The 13186-nt window shown below is 31.2% G+C and overlaps 2 protein-coding genes across 7 annotated transcripts; both read right to left on the bottom strand.

Moving 5' to 3' along the window:
- Positions 1–395: 395 nt before the first annotated feature.
- Positions 396–2835, bottom strand: LOC143914495 (zonadhesin-like). Its single transcript, XM_077434745.1, has 6 exons — positions 2253–2835; positions 1847–2032; positions 1586–1762; positions 1314–1490; positions 829–1005; positions 396–741 (listed from the first exon to the last, which is right to left on the bottom strand). Exons 1-6 carry the CDS (start codon positions 2296–2298, stop codon positions 722–724), a joined length of 783 nt encoding a protein of 260 aa, XP_077290871.1. The 5' UTR covers positions 2299–2835; the 3' UTR covers positions 396–721.
- Positions 2836–3608: 773 nt separating this feature from the next.
- Positions 3609–8549, bottom strand: LOC143914476 (uncharacterized). Of its 6 annotated transcripts, none has more exons than XR_013260822.1 (6): positions 8403–8549; positions 6853–7064; positions 5621–6562; positions 4586–4714; positions 4215–4516; positions 3627–3824 (listed from the first exon to the last, which is right to left on the bottom strand). XR_013260822.1 is itself a non-coding variant. In XM_077434710.1 (5 exons), the coding sequence occupies exons 2-5, from the start codon at positions 6911–6913 to the stop codon at positions 4311–4313; spliced, it is 1338 nt and encodes a 445-aa protein (XP_077290836.1). In that variant the 5' UTR covers positions 6914–7064; positions 8403–8549; the 3' UTR covers positions 3609–4310. The 6 variants fall into 6 exon arrangements, 2 of the variants coding, with proteins under 2 accessions (XP_077290836.1, XP_077290837.1); XR_013260825.1 differs by having other exon boundaries at positions 4586–4695; positions 8403–8524; XM_077434710.1 differs by having other exon boundaries at positions 3609–4516.
- Between the last annotated feature and the right edge of the window lie 4637 nt (positions 8550–13186).

Genomic DNA, 13186 nt, shown 5'->3' with positions numbered 1-13186 from the left:
GGTTTAGGGGGGCACCGAGGGCGAAGCCCTAGAAGGCAAAGGCTCAGGGGGCACCGAGGGTGAAGCCCTAGAGGGCAAAAAGCTCAGGGAGGGCCGAGGGCGAAGCCCTAGAAGATTTTTATTTTATTTTTTATATATGTTTTAACATATGTTTTAATTCTTAAAAAAAAATTAAAAACTTCTGTAGGATTTTAAAAAGTAGTAAACCGAGACATTTGGGTGTCCCGAGAGGATTGTTCGGGACACTGGGACACGAAACTTAAAACTGGTCACAATCCCAATTAATCGGGTCGCCTGACAACCCTAAGTATGAGACCAAAATGAAAATACAAAAAGTGTAGTTTAGTCTAAATAACTCGATTATTATATTACATATAATATATTAAGTATATAATAAGTATTTAAATTTTAATTTTAATTAATATTAATACGTTTTCTTTGTCATTTAAATATATACGTATATGGGTGATATTCAATTTTTGTTAATATCTGATTTCATTTGAGCTCAATAAGTGAAAATAATAATATTTTTTTTTACACAATATTGTATTTCATGAATAATTTAAAAGAATGATAACAGTTTTAATTATAAACTAGACATTTTTGAAGCAATAATTCACATATATTTCTCGGTCAAATCATTTGTATATAAAAATTGATAATCATTGAAAAATGTTTCGTATCGTCTCATGACAAATAATATAATTTTTAATATCTTCTTTTAATATGGTACGATTTCCTCTGTAAATACAGAAATAAAATGTTATTCTTCATTTATAAATATAAATTAATACTTGTGATTAAGATTATGAATTAAATATTGCTTACGATATGGACATTCACAAGGACGAACGCATTCATTTGTCTTTGTGTTTCTTACGTATCCCGGCAAGCAAAAACATCCTGGAACACAAACTTGAATACACGCTGTCGGAGTTCTCCAGTCATCACACGTGTCTGGACAAGCTGTGCCGCATTCTGTGTACTGTTCATTTTTTCCACATTCTAAAATTAAAAATTATTCGACTATAAATCTAGGCCAAAACATAAAATAAAAGAACATTCACATTGATTATATTGATTATTATCTAATAGTATATATGTATGTATGTATGTTTGTAGCTTTCATTTCTATCAATGTATAGGTAATACAACAATTGTCTATGACCACAAATCAATAATCTATTATAAAATGTTAATAATCTTTGGGACACTCTAACACGTTGAAAACCAGGCGACCACATAGTAACATTCAATTTTAATAATTAAAAACAAATACAAACATATGCACATTGTATGTACATATTACTCACTTGGAATACAATTTTTAATTGGGATGCAATGTCCACGAGAATCCCTAGCATAGCCCTTTTTGCAAATGCATCCTGGGATACAAGCTGTATGACAAATTTTATCGGGTAGATCATTACAATGTGTGTCGCAGTGTCCACGGCAGTGTGAATATTCTTCGTTTGCTCCGTAACATTTTCCTACGAGAATATATGTACATATGTTTAATATTACAATCATATAAGTTAAGCACATACAAAATTGTATATACACATAAATAATCTATAATACATACTACAAGGACAATTTTCCGCAGGGATACATTTTCCTGTTTGAGTATTTCTCAAATAGCCGTCCTTACAAATGCAACCTGATTTGCATATGCGAGGGCATGGTGGATTTGGTCTGTCGCAAGTTCCACCACAGTGTCCTCTGCAACGTGAAAATACTTCATTTGGTCCTCTGCATGTTTCTATAAGAATATTATTATTATACATTATAAAAGATTGAGCATGTATAAAAAATAGACACGTTAAAGAAAACTATAAAAACATACTACAAGGACAACTGTCTGCTGGAACACACAATCCCGTTGCAGTATTTCTCAAATAACCTGGTCTGCAAATACAACCTGATTGACATATATAAGGACACGCAGGATGTGGGTTGTCGCAAGTTCCTTCGCAATGCCCCGTGCATTGTGAATACACTTCATTTTTTCCACATCCATGGGGGCAAGCACCTATAACATATTACACACATTTACTTTAAGCAATATTTTCAGTTCCGAAGCATATTATAGCGATTTCTTATTTTATTTCCGTTTTTATGAAGCTTTTAATTTTCTTGAATCACACTCGATTTATAAATATGTTGAGTAATCCACTAAAATATCATACATTTATTTTCTAATATATTATAAATTTTATTTGATATTTATAATTAAATAAAATAAAACTCACTGATGTGCCCAATGAATGCGAATACTAAAACACATTTGAACAACATTGTAAGAGCTGACTATTGTCTGTTGAATTAGATTTTTCTTTATGCCTTTTATACTATAAAACTCTTTATAAATTTGCATATCAAATGCAATCATCAACATATTTTTAGACGATTGTCTACATTTATGCATTTGAGTAAACATAGCTGGAGCAAACACTATTCCTTTAAGTGTTCAATTAAATACACAAAATAAATCGTTCTTAAATGATAACTGCAGTTATAAATGACAATTTTCGAAAATTTATGGTGAGATTTCCACGTTTATACAATTGCATAAACAAAATATCGATAATTCAAAATTGTCAAACGTAATGTATTATCTTTTAAGTTGTTTGACACACTAAATCAATCAACTTAAATGGGCAGCTTTTTTAAATTGACATCTTATAACTTTCAATTTGTGATAAAATTTCAATTTATAAATCTATTTTCTGATATATAAAATGCTGTGATTATGTATATCTCACGGTATTCTAACTAAGATGTATACGTAGAGTCTGTTCAAGAAACGAGCGACCTGGTTGACAGTGTTCGTAACTACCGGTTGACTGCAAAGTATGCGTTACGCATATTACGTTTCAAAAATGAAACAAAACGAACTTTTGTGTTATCTAAATTTATTTATATCTCTTTATTTTTTATTTCTTTAATTTATTTATTTCTGGAATTTTGAAACGAAATTGATGGGTGTTTTTGGATTATTATCTGGTTTTGGCGGAGGGAAATACCGGAGCGCACATGCCGCACCACTACATCATGCATGACTGTATTATACCTATACTTTTACATTGTTGAAAAAAATAACTAACAATTTTTTTTATATTACTTATGTGTTGGGAACTTTGTAACCACCGTGTATGAAAAAGCGAAGATACATCCTCCTACGTCGAACGCCGAAGCGAAACTAATGACCACTGCATGTATATGTTACACCGAATCCGTGAAATTGTCTTTTACACGCATTCGGCAAGAGAATTGCCGAATGCGTGAAAAATGCAAACATGTTGCCCAGTTCACGGATTCCGTAAATTCTTTGGCGAATGCGTAAAAAGACAATTTCACTGTCTTTAATTAAAAAAGACAATTTCAATTTCACGCTAAAGTTAATAAATATTTTTAACTGATTTTTTATTTTTGTTTATACCCTTATTTCAAATTGACATTAATTTGAAATGAAAAAGCGTCAATTTGAAATGAAATAGTGTCAATTTGGAATGAAAAACCTATAAATATGTAGATATACATATGTACTTACATAATTACATTATAAAATTTAAATTCATCAGAAAATGAAAATCAATGAATAGGAAAACTTAATAGATAATTTTAATAAAAACCATATTTATTGATCAATAATATAAACACAATAACCAAAAAAACCACATATTTTTCATAAATAATACTTACAAAATCATAAACATATGTAGAAGTACATACTATTTTAAACGGTTAATATTTATTAAACCATAATAAACGTGGTTCTGTTCACAGCAATATTTAACGAGACTACAAACATAAGGGCATATCTAAGTTTCCCATCCGATTTCGAGTAGTTTCAGCTAGTTGCCACCGGTGTCTGGTCGATAGCTCACACACACACGAACAGACATTTGTTTTCGATTTCACGTTTGACGTTTGACGTTTGTGTACTCTATACTGCGACATATATAATTAATGAGTCGGTGTACACTTTTCTTCGAAGCCGTTGATAAGCTGAACACCATCTAACATATTCTACCCCTCCTCTATCATGTCCAACTTTTCTAAAGAATACAAACATACCCCCGTGTAATTGAAATTGTAAACAAATGTCTGTTAGTGTGTGTGTGCTTGAGCTATCGACCCGACCCTGGTGGCGACTAGCGGAAACTACTCGAAATCGGATAGGAAACTTAGATATGCAATATAAGACTTACAATTGAATAGTTAGTTGTTTCTTTTTGTGGCGATTGTTAATAAAATCTTCCTTATATATTAATAATACTTTTTATGATATATGAATGAAAGTAATACTAGCTACATTTGAAATAAATTGTAGATAATGGAAATGAATATTGGAATTCATAACATTCAGATGGTAAAACGTATTGATTATAAGGTTGATGGGAATAGTTTTGTTTATAGCAGCATATTGGTTGTACATTCGTCTTATCAGTTTTGATATTGAAGCATCTTGGGTTGATATTGTTGGAATCTATTCCATTCACATAATAGCATGCTGAAACGAGTATTCGTCATAATATATTCATTGGAAAAGTAATGATAAATGATAAATGTAATGTCTTACTTGGTTGACAGTTTCTTGTAATTATACAATTTCCAAATTGATTTTTTGTTGTATATTCATTGTTAAAATTGCATCCAGATATGCAATACTTGACTGGATTTAGTCCATCACTGTTGAAACAGTAAGTGGCTATAAATAATATATTATTATTACTAGGTGATTATTTCTTATGTAACGCTATTGAACATTAAAGTGATCCCATTTGGATGATTTTTTTTTTCTATTTTTGCAATTAGTATGCCTTTTTTTCTTTTAAATGACTTCATCTTAAACCTAAATATGTACATATGTACCGCAGAAGGCAATTTTTTCAACAAAATCAGGGTCACTCTAATAACACTGAGCAACAAAAAAAAATACCAGAGCGGAAACTAGCCAATCTTTACTAAGTTTGACCCACTGAATTCGAATATGATATTGATTTTTGTTGGTGGGTGATCGTTTACGAGATATGAGCGTTTAAAAAAATCCGCGATTTTTACAGTTTTTTGGCTTTTGCGGTCTTTAACTCAAAATTTAAGATTGTTACGCTCAAAGTAAGTATTGGAATCAATAGTCAGATATTTTTCCTATTAATTGTTATATTTAATTGCTTTAAAATACTTCTAATTAATTGTCTAGCGAATTTTAAAAGTCAAAAATATATTTTTTTTTACGGATTTTTTTCCCGTGCTATTTTTCATTTATTTGGCAAATTTTTTATTTCACCACGTTTATAAGGATTGGTTTTCTATTTCAATATTTTTATTTTTTTTCAAACGTACTAACTAAAGCGGTAATTGCAATTTAAATGCTTTCGTTGTATATATGGTTGTATCGCGTTAGAGCAAGCGAGATGGCATGTATTCCGACCGCTGTACTCTGTGAGGTGGATTATTTTAAACGCTCATATCTCGTAAACGATCACCCACCAACAAAAATCAATATCATATTCGAATTCAGTGGATCAAATTTAGTAAAGATTGGTTAGTCTCGGCTCTGGTAACTAAAAAACGTGATTTTTTGTTGCTCAGTGTAATCATAGTAAAAAAATACTTTTAAGTGCAGGATTTTCAGTAGTAGTAGTAGTAGTAATAGTAGTAGGCAAATATGTAGTTTGTTCCAAATGAGTGGTATCCTCAATGTAAGGTCTTACTCCCGATGAATCTACAATGTACCACTTTCGAGGAGTTGTAGAAGTCATCTCGTCAGACTGATGGATGCTTGTGTACTCTCGGGCTATTGAATTGTAAGTTGAATATTCACCAATATAAGGAGTTGGCGAATAATCAATGGTAGACTGTTCAGTGAATGTTCGGTTAGTGAGTGGCATTACTGTATACCAAACGATAGAATCTTCAGTTATAAAATCTTCAGTTGACGGATACAAATCGATAAAAGTCGCCGTGGAGCTTTCTGTCCTAGAGATACTGACTTGAGTACTGGCTTCAAATTGCTCGGTCCGATTTTTTATAGGATTTTCAATACTATTTTCAATATTACTATCGTTCATATCATTTTTGATAGTGATGCTAGTTTCTAAAACTAATTCAGCGGCTGTCGACGCTGTTGTGAATTCAACGTCTTTGGACAACACTGTCGTTGATATAATCTCATTTGGATTTTCAGATGTTGCATTAACACTAGACGATGTTGATTGAATGATTTCTTCTTCGATAACATTCACAGTAGGCGTCTGAATGATTGGTTCTTCTATGATGAACGGCACAGTTGTATATGCTGTGATTGTATCGTCTGTAGAGATATTCTCAATTGGATAATATTCCGTAGATGCAATCTCAGTAGTAGATGCATTCAAAAATAAACCTACGTTGCTTAAACTTTTTTCTGTAGTAATATATTCTGTGCTAGAACTTTCAGTGGCGGATTCTTCATATTGTTTAAATGAATTTGATGAAACAGTGCCGTTTCCTACATTGTCTATTTCAGTATTAGTTTCATCTATTAGAAGAGGTATTATAAATGGTGATGAAAAGCCTGAAAGTTTGAATTTAACGTTAATAATTTTGTAAAGCTAAACATATGTAAATGTATATATTTATATATGTATATTGTAAATAGGTTTTTGGGCTCTTTTTCCTATTATGCTGTAGATTAACATTAGAATATGATTACTAACCAAATTAAATTAAATTGTAAAATAGAAAATGATCAGTAGATCAGTAGCTATTAAAATATATATAATATGTATTGTGAACATAATTTCGTAATAATAAAAAGCATTTAAAAATCAAAAAATATATTTTTGAAAACAAATTAAAACTTACCATTGCGATGTAATATTGACAAGCTGATTATCAGAATAAACCAACACCTGCTGCGAGTCATCGTAGAGAACTGCTGACTTAATTTTGGAAATTATTTGCCTTCTTTGTGGAGCAAGGTAACCGTCATTTTGACCACATGAAACTTTTCTGTGACGTTTATTTTTTGTGATAAAAATCAACAATAAACAACCATACTTAATCTGAAGACCATTCTGAAATAATTAAATTCAGATATAAAATATACTAAATTTAAAAAATATTCAAGTGTGAAAAATGTTCATAAATTTGTAGGAATACATTGTAACTGCACGAAATCTCGCAAAACAACAACAACTAGACATGAAATACCAAACACAAATTCAAGACACGCAGACGCTGAAAACATTGAAAACTTCTCTGAAGTGAGCAACTATGTAGCTCCTTCGTACATACAATAACTTGTATGTACCAAGCTCCTTCTATATGTAACTATGTAGCTTCTGTATGTAACTAACTATGTAGCTCCTTCGTAGAAGCTGATCAAAATGGATTCTCTTCAAAACACAACTGTGTTTTAATAGGACGGGGTACGGTCAACACACCTTACCCGCCATATAAATTTTTGCCAATTTGAAATCAAAGAAGACTTCTAGATATTTCAAAGACATGAGATATGTATGAAGAATGAATGAAAAAAATATGAACACAAAACATTCAAAGATTAAGAAAAAAACGACCAATGAATTCTATACTTGAATGGACTAATTTCAATATCACATTCGTGATTTATTTATTTAACGTTTTTTTGACCATTATGGCATTACAGGAAGAACCTAATGCGCCACAATGGCATACATAAAAAATAAAATAAGAGAGGGAGAAAACAAAAAAAAAATTAATAGATACAACAAACAGCAAAAGCAAAAAATTAAGATACAAAAAATTAAAAAAAAAATAATACAGCATTTAACAAAATTATAAAAAAATTTATGGTAATTAAAATTTAAAATAAGGGAATGTCTTGCACCTGCAGCCTGTTCCGATAAATAAGGACAAGCTACAAATACAAAACATCCCTGCGAGGCCCAAATGGAAGAGAGTAGATTGATTCCACTCATACATCACATTCAAATTAAGAAAGTAATGATGAGCGCAGGTTACCAGATAAATATGTTAAAATAATATCCGATAATGTACACTCACCGAGGTGGACAATATCGCATTCAGGTACGGAAGCAACGATTTCATTGAGAAGTCGAATAGCTCTTGGTATAGGAGCCATTCGAAAAAGTACTGTGCGAACAGGAGGTACAACCATTTAAATGATGATATCTACCACGCACATAATTATTAGGTACATAAAGTCCGGGCATGACGTATTACCACGCAGTAGCTGGAGAACGAAACGTTGAATGAGTCTGAATAATGTGTCCGAACTAATATATGTATGTTAATATGTCTTATCACTACTTATCTGCCATCTATTATTACATATTAAAAGTTCGCTTGTACCGAACACTAGTATGTACTCAAAATATTACAATGAATTAATCTGCATAAAATATACTCACCCTATCAACAAATCGACTGAATATTTGATTGGGACTCGCGCTTGCGGATATTTATCTATCAAACGTTATCGAAATACGTCCAGTTACTGAAAAAATTTCAGCACACATTCAAGCGGCCGGCCATCTGTTTTACATGATCAATGAATCATTCGTTTATTGACACATATTGGTCGAGGCCTGCAAACGCGCACACGTAGTTTTCAATTCCAAATTCGTTACAACAATCAGTTTGATTGGATAATCCAATCCAATTTTAATAATGTTTATGAATTTTTTGCAAAAACCTCTTACAATTCAATAATACGAGTCTCAATAAATTTCTACGTATATACATATGTATATATATTTTTCAAACAATACAATAAAAGTATGTGTTTGTGTACATCGTTTATTTTAAATGCGATTAAGACTAGAGGCTGTGATCGAGAAATCTCGTCTCGAGATTTCTCGAGAATATTTTATTGTGAAAATTCGAGATTCTCGTATCTCGAGAAATCGTTTATTAGAATCTCGAAAATATCGAGAATATTTTAAATTTATCACTTCATGTTTTTGTTTAATAAATTGACTGATTTGTATACTTTGTGATTTTTAAAATTTTGTGAAGTATTGTAATATGTATTTATTTATCAGTATTTTTATTATTTGTCCGGTATGTCTAATATTTTTATTTTTTGATCAGTATGTTATTTTGGTCACAAAAACACGGGCAAAGCCGGGTAGCAACACTGAGAGTTTTATAAAATTCTTTGTTACATATTGTTATTTTTACTATTTTAAATTACTTTTGTATATTTTTAATTTGTTTTCATGCCTTCTTTTATAATATTTTTATCTATATAATTTTACTTTTTTTTCTATTCAATGTTCTATCGTATCTTTCTATGTCTTTATTTCATCATGTCTTTAATAAAGTTAAAAACCCCTGATATAATATAAATTTGTAGTGTTTGTGACCTTTTGATTTTTGTATGTTGTCGATTTTATATGCTAAAAAAATCAATTCACTATATTAAAAAAATAAAACTATACTCGAGAATTCTCGAGAATCTCTTGAAACAAAAAAGAAAATCTCGAATTCTCGAGATTCAAATATTTTGAGAAAATGAGATTCTCAAATCTCGAGATTCAAATATTCCGAGAAAATGAGATTCTCGATTCTTGAGAATCGAAAAAGTCTACTATGGTAAGATTAAACTTGATTCATCATCATCTACAGCCATTCGCCATCCACTGCTGGATGAAGGCCTCTCCAACACGCTTCCACTTATTTGTAGCACTTTCATTGTCTTTTCAATATTATATCAATAAGCAGCGGCGATTTATCATACATTGAAAAAAAGCGCGCGCTCGGGGCCCCCGAAATGAGCCTTTGCTACTAATATTTACAACTTACATATTATTATCATTGTCCAAAATACGTTCGTAAGTCAAGAATAATTGAAATTAGTACCAATTTTACATAGTATTTTAAAATAGTAATTTGATTCCAAAAACTGTTAGTGTTTCAAGTACATATAGTAAATAAATATAAAAAATATGGTTTTGAAAAATCCTAATGAAAAACCATATACTGAAAACCGTGGTAAAAAACGATGACAGCATTTTTTTACTGAGGTGGGGGCCTCCAATTTCAAATGCACCTGGGGTTCCCCTTTTTCTTGATCTGCCACTGTCCGTAAGCAATACAGGGTTTCCACCTCAAATTCAATATTTTCCATTTCAAAATCAATATTTTCCACCTCAAATTAAATATTTTCCATTTCAAATTTAATATTTATTGATTGCGGCAATGCATATTGATGAAATTTAGTGGCATGAAATTTTTGCGCACTCCACAGTTAATTCCAATATTTTTTGTGACTTTCTTGAAAGATTGTTGCAAAAGTTAGAAGAAAATAATCTTGAAAAAGTATGGTTAGTGTTAGACTACGCCAGCATCCACCATACCTAAAGTGACCATACGTCCCATTGTGAACGGGACGGTCCCGTTTTTAGGTAGCCTGTCCCGTTGTCCCCAAGCACAGCTTCGGCACATAGAAATGTCCCGTTTTCAAAAAGAGAGCAACACACGGTAACAGTTTAAAAAAAAGTGCAAAAAATCGACCATCTTGATTTCTCATCTGCATACAGTGTGTATCGGTGCATATGGCTATAGCGCGGGGGCGGCGAGGCATGCGCATGTGCATGCGCAAAAAGTTATAGAATGGAACATTGGGAACGTTTCATTGGAACATTGGGAACGGAATAATATTTATTATAATAAATAAATTTAATCGCCATAGTTCTTTATCAACTCAAAATAAAATAAAATTATATCGCGCGCAAATATATTACCATTATTAACCTATGCTTCACCTGTGTGGAATAACGCCTCGAATACTAACCTTTCCAAGCTCCAAGTAATACAAAATAAATCCCTAAAAATAATTTATAAAACACCCATATATCTAACTTTAAAAAACTGCATGCCATATATAATATTCCGTTTGTTACAGACATTACTAACAAACTAACCAGTAGATTCTATGACAGAATCACTAATAACCATACTAACACACTTGTGAAGAGTCTCGGTGATTACAACAAAATGTCTATACCCTTCAGGTATAACACACAGATTACCTAAACACAATCTGCTTTAGGTCATCGACTTTAGAGAGTCTTTAATTAATATTATGTATTAGATGTATTATGAGCATTTATAAGGATTTTAAATAGGTTTTTGAGCTCTTTTTCCTATTATGCTGTAGATTAACATTAGAATAATATAATACAATGATTACTAACCAAATTAATTTAAAATTGTAAAATAGAAAATGATCAGTAGATCAGTAGCTATTAAAATAGATATAAGATGTATTGTGAACATAATTTCGTAATAATAAAAAGCATTTAAAAATCAAAAATCGAAAGTCGTTGGGTGGAATTGTTCCAAAACTTTCGCACCAATAATTTAAATCATAAAAACTTTCGTATAATTATTGAATACATTTGATGCCTGCCCGGAACTAATGCACCCGTAGAAAGGGTGTTTTCACATATGAACAAGTTGTGGACGACCGAAAAAACGCAATTGCAAGTCGCAGTTCTTAAAGCGATGTTGTTAATTAAAATCAATTTTAAGAAATCATTCTTAATTCTTAAGAATTTCATTCTTATTTAAAAGCAAACCCAGTAATACTTGAGAAAATTTGTTCATCAGAAAAATATAAAATAAGATAAATTTATATTATTCATTCCTGTTCTTTTCTTTTCTTCATCAACATTCCTGTTCTTTTTTATTAATAAATAAAAACTATGAAAAAATACGCGTTTTCTTGAATACACATACTATTACGTAAAAATCGGTAAATAAATGGTCACATTAAGAGGGCTGGACAGCAGCACCTTGTCCATACAAACGTACTATACTTCTCCCTTCCTCACTTATGGCACTAGAGAAATTATTTTTTAATATGCTATGGATATCCACCATTGGGGTGCATCTATCGTTTTATTTTTTTGATTAATTATTTTTTAAAGGAGCTAGGAGCCGCCAAAAATCTATAAAATCGCCTCTTTTTTACACCCACGAAACGAGTCCAGCGTGCTTATTTAACGGTCGAATTTTAAAAAAATACGCCAATAGATGCACAGAAAGTATCTTTCTCATACCGATGATGAAATTTTTTTAAAAATTGGTCCAGTTTTAGAGGAGAAAATAGTAGAATACGAAACCTCGATTTTGTCAATTTAAAATACGTTTTATCTGGTCGAAGCGCAACTGTCGCATTCACTCAATATATATATATTGATATATATTGTCACATTCACTCAATATATATATCGAAGAAAGGAACGGTAACAAAATTAAGGTTTCGGGTGTACAGCCCTCTTAAGAGGGCTGGACAGCAGCGCCTTGTCCATACAAACGTACTATACTTCTCCCTTCCTCAATTATGGCACTATAGAAATTATTTTTTAATATGCTATGGATATCTACCATTGGGGTTTATCTATCGTTTTATTTTTTTTGATTAATTATTTTTTATAGGAGCTAGGAGCCGCCAAACATCTATAAAATCGCCTCTTTTTTACACCCACGAAACGGGTCCAGCGTGCTTATTTAACGGTCGATTTAAAAAAAAATACGCCATTAGATGCACAGAAAGTATCTTTTTCATATCGATGATGATTTTTTTTTTAAATTGGTCCAGTTTTGGAGGAGAAAATAGGAGAATACGAAACCTCGATTTTGTCAATTTAAAATACGTTTTATCTGGTCGAAGCGCAACTGTCGCATTCACTCAATATATATATATATATATATATATATATATATATATATATATATATATATATATATATATATATATATATATATATATATATATATATATATATATATATATATATATATATATATATATATATATATATTGATATATATATATTGTCGCATTCACTCAATATATATATCGAAGAAAGGAACGGTAACAAAATTAAGGTTTCGGTTATACAGCATGGTTAACCTATCGCCAAGATTACCGATCCAACAGCTGCTTGCTTTGAACATAACCGTCAACCGAAAGCCGCAATTGACAAACCGAGGAAATTATTAATACTAGTAGGCATTATCTTGTCTCGATCCCCATTGGTGTGTGGATCACATCGCATCGCGATGAATCAAACCCATTTCTTGGAATTGCGTGTAATCCTCTAAATAAATTTATTCGAACAATGGTGATACGTATTGTTTCATTTGCATTTATCATTCGAAGATAGTGATTGCATTATTTTAT

Source organism: Arctopsyche grandis, chromosome 7, assembly GCF_051622035.1.
Source record: "Arctopsyche grandis isolate Sample6627 chromosome 7, ASM5162203v2, whole genome shotgun sequence".
In the NCBI taxonomy this organism is placed as follows: Eukaryota; Metazoa; Arthropoda; class Insecta; order Trichoptera; family Hydropsychidae; genus Arctopsyche; species Arctopsyche grandis.
Note: the sequence above shows the minus strand (reverse complement) of the source record. Positions and strands in the feature narration are given on the sequence as shown.

Bases quoted from the DNA above. Each gene is read 5' to 3' on its own strand.
- LOC143914495 (XM_077434745.1), bottom strand. From the start codon at position 2,298: ATGTTGTTCAAATGTGTTTTAGTATTCGCATTCATTGGGCACATCA. The intron at 2,033-2,252 runs GTGAGTTTTATT...AATATGTTATAG, and splicing joins CGCATTCATTGGGCACATCA to GTGCTTGCCCCCATGGATGT. The intron at 742-828 runs GTAAGCAATATT...CTGTATTTACAG, and splicing joins TCCTTGTGAATGTCCATATC to AGGAAATCGTACCATATTAA.
- LOC143914476 (XM_077434710.1), bottom strand. From the start codon at position 6,913: ATGACTCGCAGCAGGTGTTGGTTTATTCTGATAATCAGCTTGTCAATA. The intron at 6,563-6,852 runs GTAAGTTTTAAT...TCAAACTTTCAG, and splicing joins GTCAATATTACATCGCAATG to GCTTTTCATCACCATTTATA. The intron at 4,517-4,585 runs GTAAGACATTAC...TACTCGTTTCAG, and splicing joins TACAAGAAACTGTCAACCAA to CATGCTATTATGTGAATGGA.